Genomic DNA, 13655 nt, shown 5'->3' on the forward strand with positions numbered 1-13655 from the left:
GACTACAGGCATGCACCACCATGCCGGCTTATTTTTTCTACATATGTTAGTTGGCCAATTAATTTCTTTCTATTTATAGTAGAGACAGGGTCTCGCTCTTGCCCAGGCTGGTTTCGAACTCCTGATCTCGAGCAATCCGCCTGCCTCGGCCTCCCAGAGTGCTAGGATTACAGGCCTGAGCCACCGCACCCGGCCAAGACTTTTAAAATAAAAGAAAGAAAATACAATATCGGTAGGATGAGAAACTCGAATATACAGAGGGCCAATGTTTCATGTACATGGGTTCTACAGGGCCAACTGTGGGACTTGTGTGTATTTGGATTCTGGTATACTTGGGGGTCTTGGAACCAATCCCTGCATATTCCAGGGGTAACTATGTTTTTATTAACCCCAGCAGCATCCGAGTGCATTTTAAAAGGTACCACATGGCTCATGCCTGTAATCCTAGCACTCTGAGAGGCTTAGGCGGGAGGATCGCTCAAAGTCGGGAGTTCAAAACCAGCCTGAACAAGAGCGAGACCCCGTCTCTACTAAAAATAGAAATTAATTGGCCAACTTCTGAAGTGGTATGTGTGTGCATGTGTACATGAGGAGCTGTGCAATAACACATAGATCCCTAGAGGGGTTAGGATGTGAATGGGATTAAATTGCCTCTAGGGCCTGGCCTGAAAGGTCAACTCTTTTGCGGAAGGAACATTAGCATCTTGCCTCTTTTCTGCTTGGTTGCCCTGCATAGTGGAGAAAGCTTCCTGCTCTAACTTTCCTGCCACCTGTTTCTGTTGCTACCAGAAATTCTTTTTCTTTTTTTTTTTTTTCCATTTCAGGTTGATTTTCAAAGGGATCTACCAGAGATTTTGATGGGCTAATGTGAGCCCTTTGCTAAGAGTTGGTATGCGAGTCTGTGAAAGCAGACCCTTATTCTAGGGAAGCATGATTTGTTATGGGTGTGGCTTGCTGGGGCTCATTTTGAAACCTGACTCTCGTTCAAGGAGCTCCCTTACCAAATCTGGTGCATCTGCTGCTGTGCTTCCCAGTGCCATGGTAGCTTCTCTCTTACCTCCTTTCCCTGCCCCTTTGGCTGTTTGGACTGTTTCGATGGTTAGAATGTTGGGATATCAGAAACTTAGAGCCATATAAACCATGAAACTTCATCTCATCTTGCCCCCTAAAAGATCATGAAAATGGCCCTGTTTCCAGAGGGTTTCCCAAGGGCAACAGGTGTTTCCCTGGGAGACCTGGATACCCCAGACATTATCGAAATTCAGTTCTATATATTTCTGAATTTTATGTCCTATGTCTTTGGTTTAGCTTGATTTTTTTCCATCTTAAATGTTCAGAAATCAGGGTGACTTAAATTTTAATACCTATAATTAGCATTTTTTCCATTTCCTGAAAGACTTGATACATCAATGATCTAGAATTTAGACATTTATTAAATTTCAAATGAGTATTCTTACACATGTATACAGATCTAGAATGGAGTGTGTGTGAACACATGTGCACAAACACATGTACACAAAATGCCCACTTAGAAGTCAGCCTGACCTGCCTCCCTTAATCTCTGTGTTAGGTTTGAGAGCACTGTGCAGGTGAGCAAGTTGCAAGACCTCATCAACCGCAGCAAGATGGCCAGGTGCAGAGGACGGTTTGTCTGCCCAGTAATCCTGGTCAAGGGCAAGGTAAGGCCCATACCATAGCCTCACACTCTGAGACTCTCTTCTAGGGTAACTGAATGAATGCAAAGTGTAGGGTCTTTTTGTTCTCGGCATTTACCAGGCAAAGGGTGGGTGGTTACTGGGTGCCTGGTGCTATGGGAAACAGGCCAGAAAAACAATAATTCTGATTTGTAGGATGATTGTAGGTAGGGAAGGGATAGTCACACCTGAGTACCACAGTATCTGTGTTCTCGAGCTAGACTGCCTGGGTTCACATCCTAGCTCTGTTACTTCCTGCTTGTGCAAGGCCTCAGTTTCCTCTTCAATAAAATGGGGATGATAATAGGCCAGGCGCAGTGACTCACGCACATAATCCTAGCACTCTGGGTGGCCAAGGTGGGAAGATCGCTTGAGTTCAGGAGTTCAAGACCAGCTTGAGCAAGAGTGAGACCCCGTCTCTACTAAAAATAGAAAGAAATTAGCCAGACAAATAAAAATATATATATATAAAAAAAATTAGCCGGGCGTGGTGGCGTATGCCTACAGTCCCAGCTACTTTGAAGGCTGAGGCAGAAGGATTGTGCGAGCCCAGCAGTTTGAGGTTGCTGTGAGCTAGCCATGGCACTCTAGCCTGGGCAATAGAGCAAGACTCTGTGTCAAAAAAAAATAAATAAAATAAAATGAGGATGATAATCATACCTATTTCAAAGCTTTTTGGGCCAGGCGCGGTGGCTCATGCCTGTAATCTAGCACTCTGGGAGGCCGAGGCAGGAGGATCGCTCAAGGTCAGGAGTTCAAAACCAGCCTGAGCAAGAGCAAGACCCCGTCTCTACTATAAATAGAATGAAATTAATTGGCCAACTAACATATATAGAAAAAATTAGCTGGGCATGGTGGCACATGCCTGTAGTCGCAGCTACTCAGGAGGCTGAGGCAGAGGGCTTGCTCGAGCCCTGGAGTTTGAGGTTACTGTGAGCTAGGCTGACGCCACGGCACTCACTCTAGCCTAGACGAGACTCTCTTTCTCAAAAAACAAAACAAAAGCTTTCTGGAGTAGATTAAATCACTGTTCTTTCAATCATATAATTCACTAAGTAATCACTGAGCGTGCATTATATGCCAGGCACTACTCTAGGCCTTGAGATACATCAGTGTGCAAAGCACAAAAACATAAGCTCTATGTGGATCAGGTCAAAAATCCTTACCCTCACGGAGCAAATGAGGGCTATTAATTTGGCTCTCCAATATGGTCTCATTTTTACCTGTTCTGCTTTCTTTTGGTGTAATGGATGTTCCCATTTCATTGCAGATGAAATGAAGGCTCAAAGTGGTTAAATAACTTCCCCAAGTTTATTTTACATAGCAAGAGTGCTGGAATTTGAACCCATCTGCACCAAAGTTTAGAGTTGCATGGCGTGGCATAGGAGGAACTTAACCAAAGAGGGCAGTGGTGTGGATTGACAGACTGACCAAAGGCCTCAAGAGAGCAGGACATGGCTTGAGAGTGTTGGACGACAGCAGGGTGCTGATTGACAGGAAGGGGAGGAGAGTTCCAAGTAGGTGATACAGCATTGATGCACTGAGGCGGGGCCAAGAGCTGGCCAGGAGGCCTGGCTCACTGGAGCAGAGGGTACGAGTCAGGGCAGAGGATGGAGGGGATTGAATGAAGGTGGCCGAACATCTATCAAGGAGTTTGTGTTCGCCATTGTGATTTTTGAGCAGGGAAACAAAGAATGCAAGTAGCATTTTGGAGAAAATTGCTACAGGAGAAGTGGACTACGGTACAGGGAGCCTGGCGGGGGGGAGGGCAGGTAAGTAGGGTCGCAGTCACCCTTGGCAGATGTCTCAGCGGTGGAGAGGAGGACAGGGCAGAGGGAGGCAAGTCTCAGTGCCCGGCGTGCCTTTCTTTTGTACAGGTGGGAGAAGGGTAATTGGGAAAGGGGAAGTAGGAAAGGAGACTCTGCCAAAGGCTTTCTTGGGCAGATCAGTTTTAGGGAAAAGTATGTATGGAAGTTAGGTCCCAGAAAATGATCATCTTAAAGCTGTTTGATACCCCTTTGGAAAGTTTTCACATTCCTGGAAGTTATTGGAGTTCCAGTTTAAAGCACAGTGTTTGTCACTAGCAGTGGCATTGGAAATACTTCAACCAGTGTTTCCTAGAGTGTGTTCCATAGAACAGCTGTTTAAGAATATGCTTTTGAAAAGCATTCCCTGTCAAATAAGAATGAAAAGTACTGCATACTAGATTCAGCCTAACCTCCAGTTCATAAAAAATCCACGACCTCCAACATACACAACTGATGTGTATGTTAACATGGTTGAGGCTTGAGAAGTCCTGTGGCAGAGAGGCCTGTGTAGCCTGGTCAAGTGTGGAGCTTCTCCTTTGTAGACCACACATGAGGAACTTTGCTGAATCCATTTGGGAAATGCCACACTAAACAGCTTCAGATTCTTGGGACTCAGTTTAGTAGGGATGCTGTTTGGCAGATTGTCAGCTCACACATCCTAGACTGGGCGGTGAGAAAACAGCCTGGGCCAGCTGATTGCAAGGGATGGTGATGAGTTGTCTCGAGGGGTTGGTGTGTGGAAGTTTTGGTGTTTCTGAATGTTCAGGAGGGCTTTGTTGTCAATCTTGCTTTCTTCTCCCTTTGTGCCTTCTCGTCCAGGCAGGTGATGCCATTTCATACCTCTGGGCCTTCCCTAGCTCAGGCAGTGCTCGTTCACTCAATCCCTGCTTGCATACACTTTATTCTCATTGTGTGTTTAAATGTCTGTCTGTCCCCTCTGCTGTCCTCCTGGCACCTGGCAGAGTGCCTGTCATGTAAATCCGTGCTCAAGAGGAAGATGCTTCTCTGGATAAAAGCATCAGTGGGCCGGCTGGGTGCCAGGTTCTGGGTGACAGGTTCAGTACACTGGAGTCCTTGCCCCCAAGGAGCTCAAGCAGTGGAGAAGGCAGACGTGTGACCAGGCAGTGGGAGGGAGGTTGGGCAGGAAGGGCAGGAGAGGGGCTACTGTTATTAACTGGGAGCCTGGTCTGCAGGCGTGTGGCTCACAGCAGGCGTTTGGGAACTGGTGAGACAGTGGCAGTCTTGTTACCGGCATTGCTTTAGGGGCAGGAATGCCGGCCCTAATCCTTCTCCCTGGGCTGCCAAGACAACCTTCCCACAAACCAGCCCGATCTTGCCCCAGCACCAAAAACACCCCTCCCTGCCCCGGGCCATATCCAGGTTGCTTTTCTGTTGCCTGGCTCACCTCCAGGCTGCTTCTGTCTCAGGGAGGGCAGGGTGACCTAGTGGCCCACCTACACCCCTGGCCTGTTACACAAAACTCTTTTCTTCCTATTATCTTACAGACAGAGAAGGAGAACTCACTGTATACGGCCACCTTGTGTGACCCATTCAGAATGAACTTCTCCCCTTGTCATCTCACAGCTCCCCCACCCTAGTGTGACGAGGCTGTGTCCTCCCAGCCTTCAGTTAAACTCTGGGCTGCTTTGCTTCCTTGCTACAAAGTGTCCCCGTCCATTTCCCCCACCCTGCTGGATCTCGTCAAACGCAGTTTATTTAAACGTGTAGCCTTGGAATTAGATACTGGCGTTCATGCTGGTTGCCTGGTTTCTAGAATTCTAACTCTTAAAATGATCCCTTCGGTGACGAGGAAAAGGGCAAAAGAACATTTAAGCACAGGTACTGCCCCAACCCACACACTGGGCAGTTCTAGAGAGCGGTGCGCACGTGGGCTTTGGAGGTGGATGGGTTGGATCAGATTCCAGCTCACACCTCACTGTACGACCTCACAGGTTACTTAATCTCCCTGTGCCTATTTTCTCTCTTTCGTCTGTGAAACAGCACCAATGTATGCCACCTGCCACATCTTCCTCATGGGCTTGTGAAAATTCAGTGAGAAGATGGTGTGGATGTTTCAGTGCCATGCCCAGCACATGGTACACGTGCAGCTGCCACTGCATGTCACCAATTCCGGGTAGTGACGCTGCTGCGCCTCCCACGGGAGAGAGACTCCCTAGGTAGAGGCCGTGGATTCAGTTCTGGGTACCCTCAGGCTGACCGTGGTAGCCTTGATGCTTGTAAAGCTTTGAGGAGTGCTTCTGGACCCACTTTGCTGGCCTGGAAGAACCAGAAGAGTCCCAGGTGTTCCTGCAGCTGGGCGTGCTTCAGAAAGCCGTCTGACCCTGAACATACTGTTTCTCCCCCAGCACATTTGCAGGTCGGCCACCCTGGCTGGATGGGGAGAGCTGTATGGGCGCTCTGGCTACAACTATTTTTTCTCAGGTGAGTGTGAGCGGCATGCTCTAGGGACAAGGACCCAGCCACAGAGAGTAGCCACTGCGGACACACACAGTGGTATAGGGTGGGGGTCCTGGTGAGCCGGGGGGAGACCAGGGCCCTCCTTTCATCAGGAACCAGGAGACTATAGGAACTTAGCCTAAGGATAAAGAAGGCTGCCAGGAACACAGAGCACACGGAGTCTTTGGTGGTGGAGCCAGGTTGGCCCAGCCCACCCTGGTGCCATGGGGAAGGCGGCTGGGTGTGAGTCCCCTGTGCAGAGAGCCCCATGCCACCAGCCTCGGTGCTGACAGCCCGGTTTCTCTGGCAGGGGGTGCAGATGATGCCTGGGCAGATGTGGAGGACGTCACAGAGGAGGACTGCGCTCTTCGGTCAGTGCCAGGCTACTGTGGTCACGGGTTTGTCTTGGGCATGGGGTGTCTGGTCAGCAGTGACCATGTTCGTACTGCTGGTGGATATTTGTCACGGTCCATGTGAGTGAGTTGGTTCCTTTCTTCTCATCTGCCAAGTCCCTGCCCCTGAAGTAGGGTTGTTAAGTCCGTCTGAATGTCTGAGCGTGTGTCTCCATTCTGGCTGCACTCCGGATTTCAGAGAGAAGGTCCCATTCCTGGGGCTCCTGGTACTACAGGTCAGAGATAGGGCCCAGACATGTGCATTTGTTTTAAAGCCCCATGGAGCTCTCAGTGTGCAGCTAGGATGCTGATTGCCAACTGCCAGCTCTCACACAACACACCTGGTGCTGAGGCACAGGGCAAGGACTGCAGTCCCCATGAAGGAGGCATGCAGTCTAGCCTGGAAGGTGCATATAGAGACTAGAAATTCCACAGCTGCATAATGGGTGTCGTAAGAAGGCCTTGGTATAGAACAGTGGTTTGAGCCCCTGAGAAGGGAGGGAATGGGCTGGTGCACACACTTCCTATCCCCTTTCCAAATGTTTGCAGAGAACAGCACTACAGGGTATTTTAGAAAAGCTCCTCTGAGGCTGGGCGCGGTGGCTCACGCCTGTAATCCTAGCACTCTGGGAAGCCGAGGCGGGCGGATTGCTCGAGGTTGGGAGTTCAAAACCATCCTGAGCGAGACCCCGTCTCTACTAAAAATAGAAAGAAATTAATTGACCAACTAAAAATATATATACAAAAAATTAGCTGGGCATGGTGGTGCATGCCTGTAGTCCCAGCTACTTGGGAGGCTGAGGCAGGAGGATCGCTTGAGCCCAGGAGTTTGAGGTTGCTGTGAGCTAGGCTGACGCCACGGCACTCACTCTAGCCAGGGCAACAAAAAGTGAGACTCTGTCTCAAAAAAAAAAAAAAAGAAAAAGAAAAGCTCCTCTGCATGGTCTGTACCATGTGGGAAGTCTTTAACTGGTGTCAGGCATCTCTGGAATGCATACCAGCACCCCAGTAAGATCAGCTCCTCGAATCATGGCTCGGCGCATGAAAGGACGTCTCGCTATGCCCGGGTTCCGCCTGTTAGCTCTGAAAGCAGTGGCTCTGGCTCGTGCTCAAGAATGTTTGCCTCTTCCCCCAAGATCAGGGGACTTAGGCCTCAGCCAGGTCATCTTCTGCAGCCTACACTGTTCTTGGTGAGGAGACTGTTAGGGCAACAAAGCAATGGGCATTTTTTTAAAAAGTAATGGTGACTTTATACTTTTTACTTCTGCCTGTGTCTGCATGGCTGATCAAAAGGCAGGCTAAGGATTAGAAAAAAATTGGCCCAGCGCGGTGGCTCACACCTGTAATCCTAACACTCTGGGAGGCCGAGGCTGGCGGATCGCTCAAGGTCAGGAGTTCCAAACCAGCCTGAGCAAGAGCGAGACCCCATCTCTACTAAAAATAGGAAGAAATTAATTGGCCAACTAATATATAGAGAGAAAAAATTAGCTGGGGATGGTGGCGCATGCCTTAGTCTCAGCTACTTGGGAGGATGAGGCAAGAGGATTGCTTGAGCCCAGGAGTTTGAGGTTGCTGTGAGCTAGGCTTACGCCAGGGCACTGTAGCCTGGGCAACAAAGTGAAACTCTATCTCCAAAAAAAAAATTAGAAAAAATTTTTCTTTCTCCTTTGTAGGCCTGCCAGATAGAGAAAATTCCCTTGCTGGTATTTCACAATCAATTGATGAGATAGTTCTCAAAGCTCTTATCTCTACAGGAATTTCAATCTCCTGTATTATGAGCAAGTCATGTGGCTAAAAATGGTCATAAACAGGGGATGAAGAGAGGGCAGAGGGAAATCAACTCTAATGGAAGCTCAAAGATTCTATCAGCCACCAGCTTTCCGCCTTTTAGATTATCTTGAGTATTTTGGCTTAATGTCAGGCAGTGCTAGAAAGCCCTTTCCCATTTCCAGCTACAAATTGCTCCTCTTTTAAATATGTCCCAGAGATTGGGTAATCTCTTAGTAGGTCACCTGCCTTGCCCCCTCTCTGGAATCAGTCGGCTGGTGTGTACTTCCTAACCACCCCACCACGGCCCTCCCCCTACTCCTATAGCAGAGAAACAGTTTTTGCTGGTGACATCCGTACTCCCCTACACAAGCTCCTGCCCTCACACTCCTCTGAGCAAGCACACTGTGTAACTTTCCCCTCTGGCTCTTTATTTCAGCAGTGGCGACACACATCTTTTCGATAAGGTCAGAGGCTATGATATCAGGCTGCTTCGGTACCTGTCGGTCAAATACATCTGCGACCTGATGGTGGAGAACAAGAAGGTGAAGTTTGGCATGAAGTGAGTACGGGGCACCCACTGGGAAATTGCTGGCGGCTGTGTGTGCAGACTCGCAGGGGTGGCCTCCTGCCTCGGCCACTTTGTTTGTCCTCTCGTGGTATCTCCAGATAGCCCTGCAGGCAGGGCCTCGTGTCCCCTTTACAGATCTGAAGCAGAGAGATTAAGTAACTCGCTCAAGGTTGTATGTAACGTGACCAGTGGAGCTGCGAGTCTCTAATCAGTGCTCTGCTGCCTCCTCCTCTTTGAAAACCTCTTTTTTTTTCCTTCTGGCTCCAAGTTCTATACCATCTCTGGTAGATTAAAATCTCTTTTAAAATGGAGCAAAAAAAAAAAAAATCAAATTTTGTTTGAGTGACTGCTGTTATAAAAACATACATATATGGACTAAATCTTCATACAGTAACACAGAACTTTTAAAAAATGGAACTTGGGTTAAAATGATGAAATTATAGGAACTTTTTTCAAAATTTTGTTTGTTGTTTTTTAATATTGTCTTTTGATTATTCTAGAAGTCAGAGCTTAGCTATCTGCAGGTATCCGAACGTTCCCTTAACCCCTCCCCAATTCATCTGTCACAATAGTCCCTAGTGTTTCTTTTCAGATGCTGTTTTGTCACCCTCTTTAGAAGTGGCCATGATGACTGTAAGAGAAGACAGTAGAGCAGAGAGTCCCACGCAAAGGGTGCCTTTCAGATTATGTTATTTGGATTTCATCTCACTCCACTCCCCGGGGCAGAGTGGCTGCACTGCGTGCAGTTTGGAGCTTCGGTGGAAGGTGTTTCTGCAACTTCAGGTTCCAGTTGAGGCTCAGTGTTATGGGGGGAATGGCCTCTCTTGCTCAATATGTTGGAGTAGGGGACAGAGAAGTTATTGTTCTTAATTGCTCAAAGCAGGCACTGCTGAAGGATATCATTTGTAACTTTGGAGAATAGTTTTTTTTTTGTTGTTGTTTTTTTTTGAGACAGAGTCTCACTTTGTTGCCCAGGCTAGAGTGAGTGCCGTGGCGTGAGCCTAGCTCACAGCAACCTCAAACTCCCGCGCTCAAGCGATCCTCCTGCCTCAGCCTCCCGAGTAGCTGGGACGACAGGCCTGCACCACCATGCCCGGCTAATTTTTTCTATATATTTTTAGTTGGCCAATTAATTTCTTTCTTTCTTTTTTTTTTTTTTTTTAGTAGAGACGGGGTCTCACTCTTGCTCAGGCTGGTTTCAAACTCCTGACCTTGAGCGATTCACCCACCTCGGCTTCCTAGAGTGCTAGGATGACAGGCATGAGCCACCGCGCCCGGCCTGTAGAGTAGTTTTTTAGCAGAAGGTTCATTTTCAGTTATTACAGTACTCATTTGAGGAATGGTATGTGTGTGCACGTGCTTTGATGAAGTAACACCTTGTGTCCCTGTCTTGTAGCGTAACCTCCTCCGAGAAGGTGGACAAAGCTCAGCGCTATGCCGACTTCACTCTTCTCTCCATCCCATATCCAGGTAGGGAGCTCTCTCCCAGCCAGGTGACGGCTCGCTAGGACCGGGGCCTTCAGGGCCATGAGCAAGGCCTCTCTGCTTAAGCACGTTGGCATCCCGGGAGCTTTCCAGGAGGGTCTATGCCAGCTGGCATGGGACACTGTGGCCCCAGCACGGGCCCTCGAACTGCGCAGGCCGAGTCCTGGAAGGGACTTTCCACTGAAAGGGATCTAGGGACTGCGCCCTGGCACCAGTGCTCACTAGCTACAGCCTGAGCGAGTTACTTCATTTCTCTAGGCCTCAGGTGTTCTCAGGTGACAGCTGGAACGTGGAAAGATTCGGTTCAGGGTTTTGTAGTGAGGATGAGACCATGTATTAGATCATGTATGTCAGCACACCATGTGCATGAAAGTACTATCTAAGTGTAAAATACATTGTTAGTTCTGTGTCAGCTACTACACTGGTGCTCTTGCCCGAGTAGTTGTCAGCCCTGGTGTTGAGCTATTTGTGGAAATCACCCCAGGTGCGACTGTTGTGGTGATGGAAGGAACACATAATTGCCCTGTCCCCAGTAACTGGATAGTGGCCACACTGTGTCGCAAAGCACTTTGGTGTCCATGAAGCTGCACTTGTCTCTTGACACACAGAACTGTGTGGCCTGTGGCCAGGGCTGTGTTCACTGCACTGGATACTAAGGAGTGTTGGTCTAGGTTGTGACACCCAAGCTTTCTAGCAGTGCCTGCAAGGGAGGCCAAGGAGCCCAATGTCAGGGCAAGACTTTGTGAGCAGACAGTAGGGAATATACTCTTGCTCCGTGAAACCACTCTCCTCTTTATCAGCACCAGCATCTGCCTTCAGATGCAGTCCCTGATGACCTGGCACTCTGACAGAGACCTTCTCTCTTCATTATTCTCTTGCACTGTAGTGTTCAGTGCCATACAGAACTGGGCACGGGTCTCATCCCTGCCCCACCTTAATCCTTCTGAGCATCAGTTTTATCCTTTATAAAATGAGGATAGTGGTGCTCATTTCACAGTAAAGTGCCAGACCCATCCGTAACAGGTTCCACATAAAAAACAGGCATAATGGTGAGTAGATAGGAAGAAGGCTCAGGGAACCTCCTCTTCCCTAAAAGTAACTCTGGGCTGATGCAGGTTATGGTGATGATGCGGTGGGCTGGGCAGCACCAGGCTCACAGTGCAACTGAAGTGGCCTCCCCAAGGTGTCCACGCTGGAGCCACTGGGTAGCTCTACAGCTGGTTTTCAGACCCAGCTTCCGACTGTCAGGACATGCTTCAGGGGTTCCGCAGATGGAAATACTCTCTGCTGAACAAAAGGTTTGTGCTGCCTGAGGAACCAGGCATCACTTTGTTTAAATTTAGGTTCCAAGTAGGACTTCTTTTGGAAAAAATAGTTTTGCTGGAAATATAAATATCACTGCTCTGAAATAGTAGCACAGTATCCTTTCTGCTGTAGTTTGGCAACTTGTTATGAGACTCCCAAAATGTTAACACCCTTTGACCTAGTAATTTTTCTAATAATCTGCCATTAGGCCACAATTCAGCCTTGGGGCCAAAGATGTTTATCAGGGTGTCTATTTATAATAGCAAAACAGGAAATTTTTTTCGTTAAATCACTATACTGAGTAAGTACATCTGTCGATGGAATGCCCTATCACATAGTCACAGAAAAATAGAAAATGCTTAAACTTTTGACATGAAGAAAGTCATGGAGCTTAAGATAAGCAGGGTACAGAATTATATAATGCAGTCTCAATTGCGTTAGGAAAAAGTGCTTACAAAAAAGGGTTAGCAGGAAATATGCCAAAATGTTAAGATCTCTCAGGATTTTTCTCCCCCCCGCTTCCTAAAATTTCCGTGTCCTGCATCTGACGGTGTATGTGTGTTGGGGAGGGTGAGAGGGATCAATAAAGTAAAAAAGCGGGGGGCTGGGGGCGATGCCATTGCACAGGAGAGGGAAGCTCTTCTGTTCACTTTATGATAGTTTATGTTCTTGAGGGTTTCTTTTACACACCTGTATTACGTCAAAGTAAGGACAAGTAATAAAATGACTATCATCCAAACCAAGTCATGAGAAGCACTTAGATGCTTTGAGATTTGAGGATTTAAAGAGTCTCAGTTGAGTCCTCTGGTGACTTTGAGGTCCAGACAGGTGCGGCAGTGGTTTCAGTTCTAGCTATGTCAAACCAACCTGGGCTCACGCCTGCCCTTGAAAATGAGAAGTATTCTTTTTTTTGTTTTGTTTTTGTTTTTTTTTGAGACAGAGACTCACTCTGTTGCTCTGGCTAGTGTGTCGTGGCATCAGCCTCGCTCACAGCAACCTCCCAACTCCTGGGCTCAAGCAATCCTCCTGCCTCAGCCTCCCGAGCAGCTGGGACTACAGGCATGCACCACCATACCTGGCTAATTTTTTCTATATATATTAGTTGGCCAAATAATTTCTTTCTATTTATAGTAGAGACGGGGTCTCGCTCTTGCTCAGAGCTGGTTTGGAACTCCTGATCTCAAGCAATCCACCCGCCTCAGCCTCCCAGAGTACTAGGATGACAGGCGTGAGCCACCGCGCCCAGCCGAAAATGAGAAGTATTCTGGGAGCAGTTCTTTCAGGGCACCAAAATAGATGGGGGCAAAACTCTACAGCACAAATCTAATTTGTTTTCTCCTTGAGTGAGTTTCTCTTCTCACCCCACTTTTGGTCCCTCCCCTCTTGCCTCCAGCGGGTTCAGAAGCCTGTCAGGTAACCAACATCAGGCATTGCTCTGGATACTGGGTCTGTTTTAATTCTGTCAGTTTTGCACAAAAGCTGCTTCTGCATCATAGGCTGGTCTGAGCTCAGCCTAGAGCCTGTAGTGTTGATTAGAGCAGCTGAGGTTTGGGAAAGCAGCACTTCACAAGAGCTCTGAGAAATAATTGGGCTCTAAACCGGGGCCTATGAGCTCAGGGCCTCTACCTGACATTTGTAATTCTTCTTTCTCTGGGCGAGGCACCGAGAACAGGCTGAGGTGTTGCAGCTGAGGATTGCTTCCTACTTTCAGACAGCAGGAGGCCTGTGGGCTAGGGTGCAGGGCGTTTGTGGAATGAGAGCCATATCTGGAAACATAGGGTGGGTCTCCACCTCTTCAGAGGGAGCTTCCCTATCTTCCCCGGGGCTGCCTCAGACAAGAACTCGGCCTAAGAATTGCCAAAGTTCCCCGTGAATTGTTTGGGCCTGTGGCCCCTTCTACAGAATTTGGGCAACCGTTGTGCTGCCTTCTGGGACTTCACCAGACTTGGCTATGGCCAAAGTCACGGACCCTCTGAAGTTTGTGTAGAGGCCTTGCTTGAGGAACTGAGAATAATTGCAAGAAGCTGCCGTCCAAGTGCCTTTTCCCACCCTGTGGCTTGAAACCACCAGGATGCCCACTGTGTGCTGTGGTGTGCCCAGATTCAGCCAGGGCAAGCCACAGCCCGGAGCACACCGCCGCCTCTCTGGCCGAGGCAGCCCCCCTCCCCCCGCCACA

General features: G+C 48.4%; 1 protein-coding gene across 10 annotated transcripts in view; it reads left to right on the forward strand.

The window, feature by feature from the left end:
* Nucleotides 1–13655, forward strand: part of MTMR14 (myotubularin related protein 14) — a 55452-nt gene that overhangs the window by 16276 nt on the left and 25521 nt on the right. For 5 of the 10 annotated variants that reach the window (XM_020284209.2, XM_020284211.2, XM_020284215.2 and 2 more), the window contains exons 3-7: nt 1571–1679; nt 5869–5944; nt 6270–6330; nt 8558–8680; nt 10086–10159. In XM_020284209.2, coding sequence (XP_020139798.1) covers nt 1571–1679; nt 5869–5944; nt 6270–6330; nt 8558–8680; nt 10086–10159 — 443 coding nt within the window. Of the gene's footprint in view, nt 1–1570; nt 1680–5868; nt 5945–6269; nt 6331–8557; nt 8681–10085; nt 10160–13655 lie in introns of those variants that run through there. The other 5 variants (XM_020284210.2, XM_075998438.1, XM_075998440.1 and 2 more) reach the window with 3 other exon arrangements.

The sequence above is a fragment of the Microcebus murinus genome, chromosome 28 (genome assembly GCF_040939455.1).
Source record: "Microcebus murinus isolate Inina chromosome 28, M.murinus_Inina_mat1.0, whole genome shotgun sequence".
NCBI classification, from domain to species: Eukaryota; Metazoa; Chordata; class Mammalia; order Primates; family Cheirogaleidae; genus Microcebus; species Microcebus murinus.